This window comes from Artemia franciscana, chromosome 10 (genome assembly GCF_032884065.1).
Source record: "Artemia franciscana chromosome 10, ASM3288406v1, whole genome shotgun sequence".
Classification (NCBI taxonomy): domain Eukaryota; kingdom Metazoa; phylum Arthropoda; class Branchiopoda; order Anostraca; family Artemiidae; genus Artemia; species Artemia franciscana.
Window position 1 is genome coordinate 26,150,573 of NC_088872.1, and position 17,432 is coordinate 26,168,004.

Below are 17,432 nucleotides of genomic sequence, written 5' to 3' on the forward strand. Positions count from 1 at the left end.
GGTGGTGCGGCAAAGCCTTTGTGGTGGCGGGTTACTGAAATATTAATGGCGTGGCAAAATAAACAAGAACAAACAAGAAAAAAAAAACATCGAAAGGTGATGCAAGATAAAATATTAAAAAGTGAGCCTTAATAAGGAGTTGCTATTTCGCAGTGGTTTAGACCATGATTGTCAGTTGGTACTTGAAAACTTTGCTCTAAAGATTCGACTTTTTGCATATGGGAATGCAAATGCTACCTAGCAGTGCCCTAATTTACTTTTTGAATAAGTGTTGTTCGAAGATGAAGGGATTCCATGGTGTATTTCTTACAGGGTGTAGCGCAAGTCTGTGTCTTTCCATTAGCCGCTAATTAGTGCTTGAATTTTTTTTTGGTTAATGCCTCCTTGCGTGTTTTCCCTTCCCCGCTCCTTCGAAGTAAAAAATTAAAGTTTAATCGCTCTAGCTTAGGCAGAGTTTGCCTTTAGAGGTTTAAGACTCAATATTTTATTAAAAGAACGAGTTGATAGATAGTTGTGGGCATCAAACCATGGTTAATTGTAGAAAAAGCCAAGACAGATAGTTCGATTAAGTTAGAGGTAAATCTGGCATAAGCCCTTATTAGGATTGTATAAAAATGATGTCAGTTCATTTGTTAATAGACAAGTCTGTCTATCATCCGTCCTTTTCTTGTTCCTAAAAAGTGTAAAAGTTTTTTCTGTTGGCATTGTTCCCGAATGTATACATTGAGTATTGGCTTAAGCTCAAAAGGAACTTGTCTGAAATGAAACGATTTGTTGAATAAATCCCTATTTCTAGAGATATTTTCTAATGTAAATTGTTTCTTTATGTAAACTCCTAAGTGTTTGCTTTTAGAGGTTTAAAAACTCAATATATTATTGAAAAATGAGTTTTTTGCTCTCTTTTCTTGTTCCTAAAAATTGCAAGTTTTTTTCTATTTGCATTGTTCCCGAATGTATATTGAGTATTGGCTTAAGCTCACAAGGAAACTTTTGAAGGGATTTATCTCAAATGAAACGATTTGATGAATACATTCCCATTTTTAGAGATGTTTTCTAATGTAAATTGTTTCTTTATTTAAACTCTAACGCGGCTAAAATTTGTATATATCAAGGATAATCGGAAGGAATCTATCTTTTTCCACTAATAAAATCTTTTTTTTTGTCCTAACCGAAATAAAAAAAAAAGCTTAGTTAGTATTATGTATGGATAGTAGGCACGTTTTTTTATACTGACTTTATAATTATCAATTTTTATCAGTTTTTTCTTTAACTTCAGATTTTAATGTTTTCTTTTCATTTTATTTCAATAAGTAAAAATGAAAAAAAAATTGTGCCAATCATAGAAAAATAGCTTTTTTTAATCGTGGGGTTACCAATTAAGAATAGTTTTCATTAAAATATATCCTTAAAAAGGAATACCATAACCCATCTTTCTTTTGTAAATGTGGTTAGTCTAAAACTATTTAAGTGTGTAAATTTTGAATCTTTTTAAAAGATCGATCTGTTTCACTAGATGGATTTTTTTTTTTTTAAATTTAGTATATCTGGCTATCTATTCTTTTTGCCATTTATTTGCCGACGTGAAAAATTGACACAGTGTAGAATTATAGAAAGTTTAACATAGCCTAGCCAATAATATAACATACTCTATTTAGTGCACGAGAAATGATTATATTTTGGGAGTTAGATTCCACCATCCACTAATGGCCATTAGGCCCCAAATTGTGGTTTTACTGCTAGGAGCATTATAAGCGAAGGCAAAGGAAAGTTGGTAAGGAAAGGATTGATAATCTTCTATTAATATAAAAATAAGTTGTCTGTCTGTGTGTCTGTCTGTCAGGTGACGTCATGTTTCTGTGTCGACTGACGTCATGAAGTTAGTTGTCGTCATTTTTGCTATGACGGTGACGTCATTAAAGATATTTAAGACATATATGTTCACGTAGAAATCTATTAATGTTTAAGTTTAAAATGACTGATGAACTTACAATGGCAAAAGCCGATGAAGATGCTCAAAGAGTCTATGCCAAAACACTTGCTGCTGATAGAGAAAGCCAGAAAAGAAAGCGTGCCGAGGAATCAAAAGAACAGCAAGGAAATGAATGCTTGCCTGAAAAATTCTAATTTATGGGCACACGTAAAAATATTACAATTAACTACAAATATGCGTGTCCGATTGCAAAACGATGACTCTGGTCAAACATTTTCAGATCAATTGCTGGCAATTGGAAACGGAAAGCTCCCAGTAGACTCAATTTCAGGACGTATACAACTACCTGCTGATTTCTGTAATTTAGTGACGTCCAAAAATGAATTGATTGAAAAAGTATTTCCGAATATTCTAAAAAATTATAAAAATAATAAATGGCTAAGTGAAAGAGCGATTCTTGCACCCAAAAATATAGACGTCCACGAAATCAACAATATTGTTTTGACCAAGATTCGAGACCAGGCAGTCCTTTACAAGTCAGTCGACACAGTTTTGGAACCAAATGAAGCGGTTAATTATCCATCTGAATTTTTAAATTCCATAGATCCTTCAGGGTTTCCACCACACGTGCTACAACTAAAAATAGGCGTACCAATAATACTTTTAAGAAATATCAACCCACCAAAGCTTTGCAATGGCACGCGACTTGCCGTAAAAAAAAACAATGGAAAACCTAATAGAGGCCACAATCTTGACAGGGCCTTTTGAGGGTGAGGCTGTTCTTATTCCTCGCATTCCCATGATTCCAACGGATCTGCCTTTTCAATTTAAAAGATTGCAATTCCCAATTCGATTAGCATTTGTAATCACCATTAACAAAGCTCAAGGTCAATCATTAGAAAAATGTGGTATAGATCTTAATACTGATTGTTTTTCCCATGGACAATTGTACGTTGCATGTTCGAGGGTCGGTAAACCTGACAATCTTTTTATATGCAGCGACAATTGGACAACGAAGAATGTTGTATATTCGCAAGTTTTACGCAGTTAATTTGTATTTTGGAACCAAATGAAGCGGTTAATTATCCATCTGAATTTTTAAATTCCATAGATCCTTCAGGGTTTCCACCACACGTGCTACAACTAAAAATAGGCGTACCAATAATACTTTTAAGAAATATCAACCCACCAAAGCTTTGCAATGGCACACGACTTGCCGTAAAAAAAAAAAAACAATGGAAAACCTAATAGAGGCCACAATCTTGACAGGGCCTTTTGAGGGTGAGGCTGTTCTTATTCCTCGCATTCCCATGATTCCAACGGATCTGCCTTTTCAATTTAAAAGATTGCAATTCCCAATTCGATTAGCATTTGCAATCACCATTAACAAAGCTCAAGGTCAATCATTAGAAAAATGTGGTATAGATCTTAATACTGATTGTTTTTCCCATGGACAATTGTACGTTGCATGATCGAGGGTCGGTAAACCTGACAATCTATTTATATGCAGCGACAATTGGACAGCGAAGAATGTTGTATATTCGCAAGTTTTACGCAGTTAATTTGTATTGTATCTATCTATCTATCTATCTATATAAAAACGAGTTGTGTGTATGCATGTTTGTTTGTTTGTAAAAAGAGCGTTTGCATATGACGTCATTATTAGTACATACGGCTTTGTATATGCACAGACAATGGGAAAGCCAAGAATGATGTATATTCGCAAGACTCTGGTCAAACATTTTCAGATCAATTGCTGGCAATTGGAAACGGAAAGCTCCCAGTAGACTCAATTTCAGGACGTATACAACTACCTGCTGATTTCTGTAATTTAGTGACGTCCAAAAATGAATTGATTGAAAAAGTATTTCCGAATATTCTAAAAAATTATAAAAATAATAAATGGCTAAGTGAAAGAGCGATTCTCGCACCCAAAAATATAGACGTCCACGAAATCAACAATACTGTTTTAACCAAGATTCGAGACCAGGCGGTCCTTTACAAGTCAGTCGACACAGTTTTGGAACCAAATGAAGCGGTTAATTATCCATCTGAATTTTTAAATTCCATAGATCCTTCAGGGTTTCCACCACACGTGCTACAACTAAAAATAGGCGTACCAATAATACTTTTAAGAAATATCAACCCACCAAAGCTTTGCAATGGCCCGCGACTTGCCGTAAAAAAAAACAATGGAAAACCTAATAGAGGCCTCAATCTTGACAGGGCCTTTTGAGGGTGAGGCTGTTCTTATTCCTCGCATTCCCATGATTCCAACGGATCTGCCTTTTCAATTTAAAAGATTGCAATTCCCAATTCGATTAGCATTTGTAATCACCATTAACAAAGCTCAAGGTCAATCATTAGAAAAATGTGGTATAGATCTTAATACTGATTGTTTTTCCCATGGACAATTGTACGTTGCATGTTCGAGGGTCGGTAAACCTGACAATCTATTTATATGCAGCGACAATTGGACAGCGAAGAATGTTGTATATTCGCAAGTTTTACGCAGTTAATTTGTATTGTATCTATCTATTTATCTATCTATATAAAAACGAGTTGTGTGTATGCATGTTTGTTTGTTTGTAAAAAGAGCGTTTGCATATGACGTCATTATTAGTACATACGGCTTTGTATATGCACAGACAATGGGAAAGCCAAGAATGTTGTATATTCGCAATTTTTACGTAGTTTGAAACACATATATAAATCTATCTATATTCACAGGTGGGACACAGGGACACAACTACAATGGCCCGTAACTAATATGGCGCGTAACGACTTACGCGCGCGGGGGGGCTTGGGGGGGTGCGAAGCGCCCCACGAACTAGGTGTTGGGGTGGCGCGAAGCGCCACCCCAACAGCTAGTTGAATATAAATTTCAATTATCACAATGCTTTTTATTTAATATTCGAAGCAAAAATAAGAAGCAGGAAATAAGTGACATACTAAGTTCAAATAAGATGCTTTGATTGTATTATGTTAGTGCCAAAAAATAAGGATCATGCCATCTCAATGATGCTTAGTTCATTTTCGGGATGATGAGCGCCATTATGAAAACAAACAATTTTAAGAATTTAAATCAACAAATTTAAAAATTATATTGAGGGAAAGTAGCCATCGAATTGAGACACGATGTAATTGTTTCTTGAATTATTCTGTTGTTGGAGTATCTGATTTGCGTTGTCTGCTCCTTTAGAATCAATGAATTATATAGCTGCCTTCCAATTGCCGTTTCTTTTTTAGAAAGAGATAGTAGATTACAAAAAAATTCCACTACTACTAAAAACTCACCGCAACACCAAGCCGCCCGAGGCCAACACGGCTTCACAAGCTCCTCATCCACCCCTTTCTATTCAAAACTTCACTCTTTCTTTCATTCTCTTCCATGAAGTTACAGTTTTTTTAAAGCCTTTCTTGTGATCTCCTCCCACCCCATTTGGGGAAGACCTGCTTTTGTTTGGTCCCAGATGGATGATAAAAACAATCGTTTTTGGCAATTTCTCATCCTTCATCCGCAAAACTTATTCTAGCCATTTTAGCATTTCTTTCGTTATAGCCCTAGAAAGTGGGATTGAATCTCGTCTTTCTTACAGCTTGTTTGACATACGGTCAGGCAAACGGGTACCTAAAACTATCCTTAGACAATTTCTGTGTAAAATTTTAAAATTTTTAACAAACTTTCGTTTGCCTTTCAAAGAGCCCACGTTTCCGAACAATATACAGTCACATAGCTTCTAATTTTCTTATACTGATTCACAGGCTCATCTTGAGCCTTGCCTGTTCTGCTCTTTAAATTTGGACTCCATCCATCATCTCTATCGATAATTCTACACTGGTAAGTGAAGCTATGTGTTTGGTCGATATTCTCATTACCAAGTAACCTCATTACCAAGTCGACCCAGCTCTAAATGGGTACCTGGAGAAATCTGGGGAAGGTGAACAGGAAGGGTGTGCAAAAGCACAGGATGACAGGTCCTCATCCCCCCATTGCACTTTCTGGCTGAAGGGCCTTGAGACGGAGATCAGCACTGCCGGTTCGGACCTTAAGGGTCTAGTGCCGCATCCTTTACCTTTTGCTTTTTTTTACCAAGTAAAAATTATTGTCTGCTTAAAGGAAAATAGAGCTAAAATATAATAGATGATATGATGGCAAATAGGACAAAACAAATGAATTGCTGTCAGCTTTTGTAACAGAAGATTGGTTTTCCAGTGACGTTAAGCTGAGGTTCACCGGTTGTTCTTGTGTTTTGTTGCTTGCCTTCGCCATTTTTAACTTTTCCCAAAAGAAATACTAGAATGTGAACTTCCCCAATCTGTGCTCAAATAGTTTTACTTGTCGTCAACTTTTGATCCAAGTTAGGAATCAAACATGGAATTAAGATATAGGAATCAAGAAGTGACACTTCTATAATTCTTTATTATCATTACCGTTATTTATAATTATTTCTTCTTCAATGAATTCTCTTTTCATTTTTCAGGTTGAGATTAAGGTTTCCAAAGCGTTGAGTGAAGAGATCCGTCGTCTTTCGGCTTTAGTTGAAGAATTCAGTGAGCCATTTGACTCAAACCTTTTGGTTTTGAACGAATATAAGAAAAAACTTCATAAGCATGTCGACTATGGGCTTGTAACTAGTTTAAGATCTCGTTTGACTTCGGCTGTTTCAATGAACATAGATTCAGCTAGAAAAGAAATGGCGGGTAAATATTTATTTGTGTACATATTTATTTTCTTCTTTATTGCTCGCTATGCCTCTGTATTTGCTTTTTGCTTGTTAACATATATACTTAGATCTAATACTACTACTAGCAACTCACTGCAGCATCAAGCCGCCTGAGGCCAACACGACTACACACTCTTCTTTCATCCAAATCTTTTCAAAGCCTTCCTCTTTACATCCTCCCAAAAAGTTCCTCTCTTCCTTAGTAATTTTATTACGACATCCTCCTGTTCCACCTGTTCCATCCCATTCAGGGACAACCTGTGTTTAGTTTGACTCTTAGATCGTAAGAAAAAAAAATTGATTGTCATTTAAAATGTAATAACGGTTTAGCTTTACATAAATCTTTGCTTCAGTTTTATAACCTTAATGACAGAATCAAAATGATTAGTATCGACCTTTTCCTTTTCTTCTTTTTATCTCTTTCTTGCAGCAATTCCACTCAAGAATTTTTCTAAGCAAGAATTTCTCCTTTTTGCTTTCACCTATAATTATGTGGCGGTATTGGTATCATTACTGATTTTTGCGAGTCTTTTCCATGATTTGTAGGGTAGCTATAAAGCTTTCAGTGATTGTGTATCTATCAATAAATAGAGCAAAAAAGATTTTATTCCTTACATCAATAGATAGATCATGTCCTACTAAGTCATTCTACAGGTTTGTATTAAACAAAAAAAAAAGATAAAAAAAGATCATTCTGCGGTGTGTAAGCCATGTTTTTCCAACACACTTTAAAAATGACCTAAGTAGAACTTTACTAGGCATGGGTAAAATGAATAAAAGCTTTTCCTCCATTTATCGCATGCGCAATCAGTGATAGCTCTATAGCTAATTGGCAAAAAACCGTAAAAACAAGTGTTAGTTATGAAACAGTACCAAATCTTCCTCCTGTATTGTATTGACTTAATTACTTTAGCTTTTGTGATTGTATCTATGTTTTGAGGTTTGCAATTGAGAAAGAATTAAAGGTGAATTAGAGAGGTTCAAATTGCTGTGATGTAGAAACATAGTTGTGGAAACACTTCTTTTTTATGTTTTGATATATTTTAGCAAGACTTTGGATTTACATTGAGTTTACCCTTGAAATGAATAGAGGTATCTTGAAGTTTACTGTGTAGCTTTACATATTTAAATTTATGTAATAGTTAGCATTTCTATTTTTTTGTTTTTTTCTAGTATCAAAAGAAACAAAATTTTTAAGTTTCAAATTTCTAGCTTTGCTGCTTATTGGAATTTCCTCTGTAGTCTCAAGATTCGTTTTTTTAGCTACTTATTTCCTTTGCTTGATTCTTATATGACATACGCTAAAAGTTTTTTTCGTCATGTTATTACTGATTTAAATTTTTTAGCCCAAATTGTAAATATTTTGCCTGACAGTAAGAAGTCCACAGTACAATTGCCTTTGGATAACCGCCCATTTGAAGTCAATTATCCATTTCGCTGTGACAATCTTTGCGCTGACTTCAAAGAGGACATTGAATTTAAATTTTCTTTTGGTGTTTTGACTGTAGTACATCGATTAGCTGGCAATAAACTTGGATACTTCTCAAGACTGAGAAATCAGAATGTAGAGGTGAGACAACTTTAAATTATATTTTACTTCATTGATTCAAGCAATTTAGGGCTTGATTCTTAAACACGTTTTTCGGCATCAAACTATGGAGTTCGGCATGAATTGAGAGCTTAACCTTGATCCCATTGTCTATAATAAAATTAAAGCCGAATCAGTTTGGTGAGCAAAATAATGACTTATCTACTGCATATTCTCTTTGTTATAGGATATATCTATAAATTATATATTTTATACATTAGAGTTTTCACAATTGCAATGATTTATGTTTTATTTGTCCCAGGACCAATCTTGCAGAATTTGCAGAAAGCCACTATTTCTTTTTGTGAAATTTTTCTTTTGAACTAATTTGATTTTTTTTTTTCTGCAGCTTACATTTAATGTATTTTCTTGAAGTTTATAATTTTCATATGTTAGCAAACCAAATATAAACATCCCCGTAGAGATTGTAGACATTGTTTTATTAGTTTATTTTAATCATTTTTCCAGTAGAATTATTAAATGAGTTCGTCTCAACCCAAAGTTACTGTGGACCTAATCAGTTCTGCTTAACATCGCTTAGTCTTTGTGCTATGTATATTTTCCTTTAACCTGTCTAAATGAAAGAAAATGTCGTTAAACTGTATTGTGCTTTAATATGCAAATCTTTAAATGATTTCTCCTTTAACAGGTTTAGAAATCACAGTATTATTGACAAGAAAGCGATGGATCACCTTTATTTATCTATTTGAATATTCGTCTACAATAATGCAAAATGGACAAAGCGGTAAATGAGAAGTAAGCAAAAGAAAGCAACATTTACATAAACAAAATTACGGTAACTTCAAGGAAATATGGCCGAGTGTGATAGAAATAAAATATGGTCTTACGATTACAATTTATTCTGTCTGCTCTAGTCTAATTAAATGTTTTCAAGTCCTACCTGCAGACTTGTGTGTTTTGCGAGTTTTCTTTAACGATGAAGAGATATGTACTTTTATGAACATTAAGGGCTCTTCTGTGGGGAGAGGGGGAGGTGGGTACGCCTAAGCGTTTAAAATTCTTTGTCCTCCAGAACTTCAAAAGATGATTCTCCAAGAGTTATTTTTGCCACTTTTCGCTAGTCCTCTCTGAAAGTGTTTATGTCAAGCATATTTTCGGGTAAGTATACCTTTTAAAGTAAACGTATACAGCCTTTAAGGGCTATATCTGGCCTAAGAATCTCTAAAACAGGTTTAAAATTATTACATCTCCTCCCATATGGTCACACTCGCAATGACTAAAAAGTATACTGATGTTCAAGGTAAGAAACGTAAAAGGCGATATAAGGTCATGTTTCTCTTATTGAAGGAGGGGAAGGGGGTGGGGTAAATTTGAAAGAAAGGATATAGACATGTGGACTGTATGTCGAATTTCAGAAATTTAGGAGAACGTAGTAAAACTATGTAGTGGAGAAATTTACCTGATAGCTGTAATAGATTAGTATTATGGTACAACAAGTAGTGTTTACAAATAATTGTTTTCTAATGTCCATCTCATATTTTCTATCACCTTTAGCCACCTACTATTATTTTCTTTGGAAAAAGAAAACAACAAAGAACTAGTTAAAAAATATTTCTATCTTGAAGTTCCTATAATATTTTTTTTTAGGCATCTCAGTCAACTGCTATAACACCTATGACTCCAGTTATTCAGACTCAAAGTCTAATGGGAACTGAAGAGTGGTCCGTGATTTCAAAATTTGCATTGGCAACTGTTTCTTCACAGGGAGCGGTGGGAGGACTTGTCATTGGGGGGTTTGTAAGTATAAAGACTTTCATACACTGTGTTACTGTTTGGGAATCCATTTGTCTTTTTTGATACAAACCCCTTCAAATATTATAAAACAAATCACTATGGTTAATTTTTGATGTTGATAATAATTAACATCAGTTTATCCAATGGCAATTATTAACGTAATTGATTGTCAGTTACACCTGTTTGTGGCTCATCTGGTTTCTTTCCTATTTATTAAAATCACTTTGCCATTATTTCGAATATTTGCCCTGAATAATTTTTGTCACTTTTACTATTTTTTTCGCATACATTTCCAACTAATTCACAACTTAATGATTACCCAACGTTTTATAATTTCGATTTATCTTTTGGATTGAGAAAAACTGTACGATTAGGGTTTATTTGGCGTCATACTGGACCAAAAGTTTCGAATTTAATTCCAATCGTAATTAGAAATTGTGTCCATAAAAAGCATTTTTACATCTATTTAGAAAAATATAGCAGATCTCCCTTAAATTTACCCCTTAAAATTGTTCCTAGAAAATACCTGTTTTTCTTACGGTTTTTTTTAGAAAGCAAACGTATGGGAATGCTTCTCACTCAGGAGGTAAACCTTATTTAAATTTCTAATGTTGTAGCTTTTTTCATTATTATACTTGTGATGGCGATATATTTTGCGCTTAAGCATTGCATTGGGTATTTCCGCTGTTTGGTTATATATATATAACTTGTGTAGTAAATAATATTTATCTAGCTATCTAATAAATTAGTCCTTGAACGACAAAGGATTTTCCCTGAACACTGTGGCATAGCCAGGATTTTATCTGGAGATTTTATCTTGATTCCATAATGAAGTGTATATTTATGTAGCTTGTTTTTTTTTTTCTTCAAAGCAACCTTATTGACTTATTCTTCAAGTCATTTTATAGATGGAAGACACATTATCAAAAGAAGCTTTGCATTGTTTGGTTTACTGTGTAAATCTTGTTTACTGTGTAGACGTCCACAACATTTCCATTTTTAATTCCTGATTTTTTATTTCTTTTTTTTTTTTACTAAATTATATTTCAACCCCAAAACTCCAGACATGATTTCAGCGTAATCCGATCTCATCTAGCTATAAAATACAATAATGTTACAGATAAATGATGAGTAACTACTTAAACAATCTAATTAACTCTGAGGTGAAGTCCCAGACCTTCAGAGATATACTTAGAAGAAGACCTCTCTCAACAGTAAAAATATTCTCCTTTAATATTTTTTTTATCTTGAGGAATGCCAATAGTCAATACTCTCTGATGCCGGAAAAAGAGGGGTACGCATAGAATAAATGAGACTATTCATTCAAGCAGATTTGGCAACCCCGCGCAAGAATACCTGAACCACTTGGTCTTTGAGTATTGGTCCATCTTGCGAGAAGCAGTGCATGTAAAAATCTTCAGCAATGCATTTGTGGAAAAGAAAATATAATGCAAAAACTAGAGCTCATCGAAAAATTTTGATTGTATATTCGAATACCTTGCGAATAGTTTTGTAAGAATAACATCTTACATTTTTTTTAATCAGCAACAATTTGGATCTGTTACCAAGTGTAATAGGTAGGAGACTGGGTGGGACAAGCCATGATTGGGGGAAACAGGCTTTATTATATCTAGGTCAAAGACTGTACGTTATGATTTTATGTATCATGCTCGTGTGCCAGAATGTAGCACTTATTCAGATGTACACTGAATTTTTTAAATTATATGCATTTTTCTTAAAAACTAACTATTAGTGTGAAGAGCTCCAAAATTTCCATTTTCTTCCGTAGAATTATGAAAATCTGAAATACGCCCTTTGGTTTGGGTATGTGTGGCTAACCGGGCTTATACGAAAATTCTAATAAGCTTCCAAATACCGACACGGTGCTGAACCCCTCTTAACCAACATGTTTTACCCACCTTTCAAGAATTCTCAAAAGACACTGGGTTATCTTTCATAACTTGGAAGAATTTTGCGTCTTTATCCATAACTAGCAATGAGTTTCTTGCCATTCCTTCTCAGGTATTCGTTTATAAATTTTTTATAGCACAAAAAGGCTGCATTAAAAATATATAGTTGGAAGATTCTGAAGAAAATAAAATCTAATACGAATAATTGATTCGTCCATACTATGTTGACGTTTAAACTTTTTTGAACAAACTTTAAATATATGTGGTTGTATCTGTATTATAGTTAAAACGTGTTAGATGTAGTTTATGTTATGAGTAAAAAAAAATATTTTACTTATTTTTTTTATTAATATTTTAATTTCAGTTAATGAAAACGATTGGATGGAGATTGATCCTTGGATTCGGAGTCATATACAGCGGATCTTATCTTTATCAATGGCTGACGTGGACAAATAAGTCCAAGGAGAAAACCTTTAAGAAGCAGTATGTACAACACGTGACAAGACAATTGAGACTAGTCGTAGATTTAATTTCATCAAATTGCAGTCATCAAGTCCAACAGTAAGTCTTAATGTTTCCTTTAAGACTTTTCATATAAAACTACTTTTTAAAAAGAACTAATTACATGCTATTCCTGTGCTGACGAATTATGCTGAGTCCTCATTTCAGGAATATGAGTACACTATCTTATGATTAGAAACCATGAAGTGTCTTATAGTACCATTTATTTGACTAATCTTTACTTCTCTACACGTGATTCACAATAGATAGCAGCAAATATTTACCACCCTAAATCTTGATAGAAAGAATTTGGATTAGTTTAAAAACAGAATACATCGTGTGCGCTCTAATATAAACTGTTGTGAAATTCAGTACTTTATAAAAATAACAGTTCAGTCACCTTCGGCGATCCTGATTTAGCCGACTCGTTTCGTTGTAGTATTATCGGCGATATTTTGTCATCATTGCGCTTGAAACACCAAGGATAGGTGGTTTATAATTTTGCAGGTGATATTGCTCTTCGGAAAAGTAATCTAAAGGAGCTCAAATGATTTTGCCTCTCCCATCAGCAAGGGGTACGCACAGTGCAAAGATTTTTTTCTCTTTTTTTGCCATCTTCTTTTTGCTATACTTTTATTAGTTTTTTACTATTTTTTTTTCAGGGAATTATCGAGTACATTTGCCCGTCTTGGCAGCTTTGTTGACAACGCCTCCGTGGATATGCAAGATCTCCTCCGAGAGGTTGAAAAGGACATTGAAGTATACGAGTCAATTAGTAATGAAGCAAAGAAACTTAGGAACAAAGCCAATTTTATTAACAGTGAATTGCAGCAATTTGAAGAGATGTTCCTTCAAGCTTCGTAATTAGCATATTTTAGGAAGTTTCTGTTATATTTCGTGCCGTATAAGGGATTCAAGACTCGAATAGTGTTTTTTCCCTTCTTCTTTTGTACAGAGAACCGTACCTAGATATTTAAGTCGGAGAAGAAGGCGATTGATACAGTTATCCGAAAATAACAAGAAAAAGCCGATTTTGTTGAAAGGAATTTTGATTTAACATCTATCGAATGTGTAGGCAGGATTGTCTAAATGTAACTCGATCCTCTATATAGCGTCGGTTAGTTGCAGTGTATCTCGTATTTATGTGAATCTATTTATAATTTTTAGGAGTTTTAATTTGGGTTCATAAAAATGAATTAACTTGCTAAATTTCTTTCTAGGCTAACATCAGTCGGTTGTTTTAAATGCGAAATAAAAAAGAGACTTTTTTTGTGTGTGTTGGCTATTCAAAAATAAAACGTTTTCTTTTTTCCGTGAGGAGGCTAATGAAAGCGCAATATTTAAAAACAGCAAGGACTGAGTCTTTTGAGATTTTGACTATTTCAAAACGAAGTTTAAATATTGTTTTTCTTCAGAACAGCCATAGCTCCTTAATCTAAATACAATCCCTGTAATCGATTAAATTATATGACTGACTATCTATTACTGACTGGTTATCTGGTGTTTGTATCTGCTCGAAAGTTTTAAAAAGTAGGTTGAAATCAGAGTTTTAATAAGAGAGCTAAAAAGCTATTAAGAAAGATTGAAAATGTATTTCCACTTTTCTAAAGCACGTATTCCTGTATGGCAAATATTCAGTTTAGCAAATATTCAGTTTAACAAGATTAAATTATCAGTTTAACAAGATTAATTAAATTATCAAATATTCAGTTTTGTACGTTGTTGCATGTGTTGTTCAATTCAAAGTTCGTTAAAAAAAAGGACATGTTTTTGAAACACTATAAAAGCTTGATGAGAAAATTCATTTGTTTCCTTAAGAAGAAGGCCAACTTGGGCATAAGAGGGAGAGGGGCCGTGTGCTTATACCCTTTACGTATCTCAAAATCTACAACAGCACAGCTCCTTCCTTGACAGTCAGGGAGGATATTTTTCTTGAAATTAGAAAATTCTTTGAAATAATGAAATCTATGTAAAGAAAATCCTGTCCAGTATTTTTTCTTTTTTTGTTTTTATCCTTGAAAAACTCAATTTGAGGGAATTTGTCGAAACATGTGAAATCTTTTAAAGTAAGATTTGTCGACAAAAAGACAGAAATTTCGATAGAAAAAGAAAGCCCACAAAGCAAAAAAGCATATCTTGATTTGTTAATCGATTGACTCATTTTAATTTTTTAACATGTTGTGCTAAGTTCCTATTTCAATTCAAATTTAGTGGCTTCGAATTTTGAAGTTAAAATATAGCTCTGATGGGGAGAGGGTGGCGACAGTAGTTAAAATTGGGGGGGGGGGCTTTCACTTATATTTTTGCCCTCATTCCCCCTAGATTTAAATAGTTTTTGGCATTTTCATGGCGAGAAAAACGAAATTGCCCCCCCCCCCAAGGTTTTGAAATAACATTTTGCAACCATCCCTAATATTTTTGTGAATTAGAGCCTCTTGAGACTGAAGGCTCCAAAATTCAAGTAAAAACGACCTTGAAAATGTCCAGATTGCGTATTTGAGATGAAACATATTATCTATATTGTTCATATATGCTCAACTCAAATGTTAAAGGAATGCAAAGACAGATATCTGACCGGTCTGTGTTAGCCTATGTAAACTAGACGTATTTACCCCCTCAACTGATGTAACTGAGAGGGTCACAATTTTGTTGTTGATTCTTCTTTTTCAATTTTTTCGTCGATCTAGGATAGCAAACGTTTCCCCCCTCTAAATTGATACCAGTGTATCGGTCTCTGTATCTCCATATTAAGAAGAACCACAATATTAGAAAAAAGGGTATAGTCCCCTGTACCCCCTCAATTGATGTAACTGAGAGGGTCACAATTTTGTTGCTGGTTCTTCTTTTTTCAATTTTTCGCTGATCTAGGATAGCAAACGTTTTCCCCCTCTAAATTGATACCAGTGTATCGGTCTCTTTACCTCAATATTAAGAAGAATCACACTATTAGAAAAAAGGGCATAGTCCCCTGTACACCCCCCAGCTGATGTAACTGAGAGGGTCACAATTTTGTTGTTGATTCTTCTGTTTCAATTTTTTTTGTTGATATAGGATAGCAAACGTTTTCCCCCTCTAAATCGATACCAATGTCTCGGTCTCTTTATCTCCATATTAAGAAGAACCACAATATTAGAAAAAAGGGCATAGTCCCCTGTACCCCCTCAATTGATGTAACTGAGAGGGTCACAATTTTGTTGCTGGTTCTTCTTTTTTCAATTTTTCGCTGATCTAGGATAGCAAATGTTCTCCCCCCCCCCTTCAAATTGATACCAATGTATTTGTCTCTTTACTTCAGTATTAAGAAGAACCGCAATATTAGAAAAAGGGCATAGCCCCTGTGCCCCTCTACTGATGTAACTGAGAGGGTCACACTTTTGCTGTTGGTTCTTCTTTTTCAATTTTCTCGTTGATCTAGGATAGCAAAAGTTTCCCCCCTCTAAATTGATACCAATGTCTCGGTCTCTTTATCTCCATATTACGAAGAACGTAGAACGAGAAAATAAGGAGAACAGAGATAAAAAACAAAGTAGTAACATCCAGTGAAAAACAAGAAAAAATGCACATGTATCGGCCAGGATCTCCACTCATCCGTCCTCAATTCAGAATTAAGAATAAAATAATATATAAATAAAGCAAAATTTTTTTTAAATCAGTTTTCTCACCGAAGGTCTCGAGCCAAATTGACCTTTCAATCACGTACGAAAAATCTCTGTAGGGAAGGGAGCCAGGTTTGATTTTCCTGTTAGGACAATTAAACCAGGCCCTGATTTTGCTTAAGACGTATTAAAAAAAGACGTATTTTTTGTAGCTTACCAGATACTCACAACTTTTGATTGCTATCAAAAACTATTTTGTTTTTCATTTTGAATCAGATTGAATTCCCAACATTTTATAAGGATTTGTCATTCTAAATTGCCGGTATCCCATGTGGCCCTCTTTTTTAACTGGTTCTCACAGTCGAAACAGTAAAGTAGTACATCTTCTCTTTTAGAAAACTAAGGAAGGCCTTTTTAGGGTTGTCCAGAATTCAAAATCCCTTTTTTGATTCTTCAACACATTAAGCTAGACTTAACGACTAAGCCCTTGAAACTTCGAGTCCATGATACAATCTGATATCTATAGTTTGCTTGTACAGGAGGCACGAGGGCACATATTTTCTGCTTAAAATTATATTTGAATTGGTACTTACTTGATTAATTACCACAATATTCTATACATCTACTGTATTTTCTTAATTAATCTGTGTTTTCTTTTTTTACGGTAGGATTAATCAATTTATCTAATTCAGGAGATAACAGGCTATTTATCTCCTCTTATTCTGAAATTTTTTAAATGCTGTAATTATAGATAATTTGCGTTTGTTGATGAATTATGGCAGTGCTATTTCGAAATTATTAAAACATTTTATTGTAATTACTGTAATTTTTTTTGCATTTTAAATGCGAGATTTATAAACCAGGCAATTCGTCATGATCACGACACGACACGTGTAAATATGTTCCCGATTTACGGAAACACAAGTTACTATTTATTGGTGACAATGTTCTTGAAAACACCCTCATTTTTTTCTGGGTTAACCCCTCGATGTGGTTGGACAAATCTCACAGGAATCTTTTAACTAAACCGCTTAAAACGAACATAAAATGAATTCACGCGACTTCCAGGATATGGAAGCTATAAAAAAAACCTTCATGGAATCCTTCAGGGGCCTGAAATATATTGAAAATATATTGAAAATATATATAATTTAAAATCTGAAATCATGATCTCTTCCATAATTTCCTATAATTTGGCATTTTCACCATAATAAACTATGATATGTCTCAGACCAGCGCAAATTAGTGAAAATCATGTGCCTGAGCGAGTATTGAGAATTCTTCAGCAAAGTCTTGCTTTAGCTGCTCTGATTATAATTAGCTTTGAAAAGCAGGAATGACGATTATTTATATAAATTGCTCTCTAGAGGTGAAAATTTTTTTTATTAAATTCTAGTCTTTTGTCTACACATTTGGTTTTTGATA

General features: G+C 34.1%; 1 protein-coding gene across 4 annotated transcripts in view; it reads left to right on the forward strand.

Moving 5' to 3' along the window:
- LOC136031983 (transmembrane GTPase Marf-like) overlaps positions 1–16,824 on the forward strand; it is a 503,142-nt gene extending 486,318 nt beyond the window's left edge. For all 4 annotated transcript variants that reach the window (XM_065712044.1, XM_065712043.1, XM_065712046.1 and 1 more), the window contains exons 10-14: positions 6,415–6,634; positions 8,004–8,227; positions 9,854–10,003; positions 12,275–12,471; positions 13,074–16,824. In XM_065712044.1, coding sequence (XP_065568116.1) covers positions 6,415–6,634; positions 8,004–8,227; positions 9,854–10,003; positions 12,275–12,471; positions 13,074–13,275 — 993 coding nt within the window. In that variant the 3' untranslated portion in view covers positions 13,276–16,824. The remainder of the gene's footprint in view (positions 1–6,414; positions 6,635–8,003; positions 8,228–9,853; positions 10,004–12,274; positions 12,472–13,073) is intronic.
- The last annotated feature ends 608 nt before the right edge of the window (positions 16,825–17,432 follow it).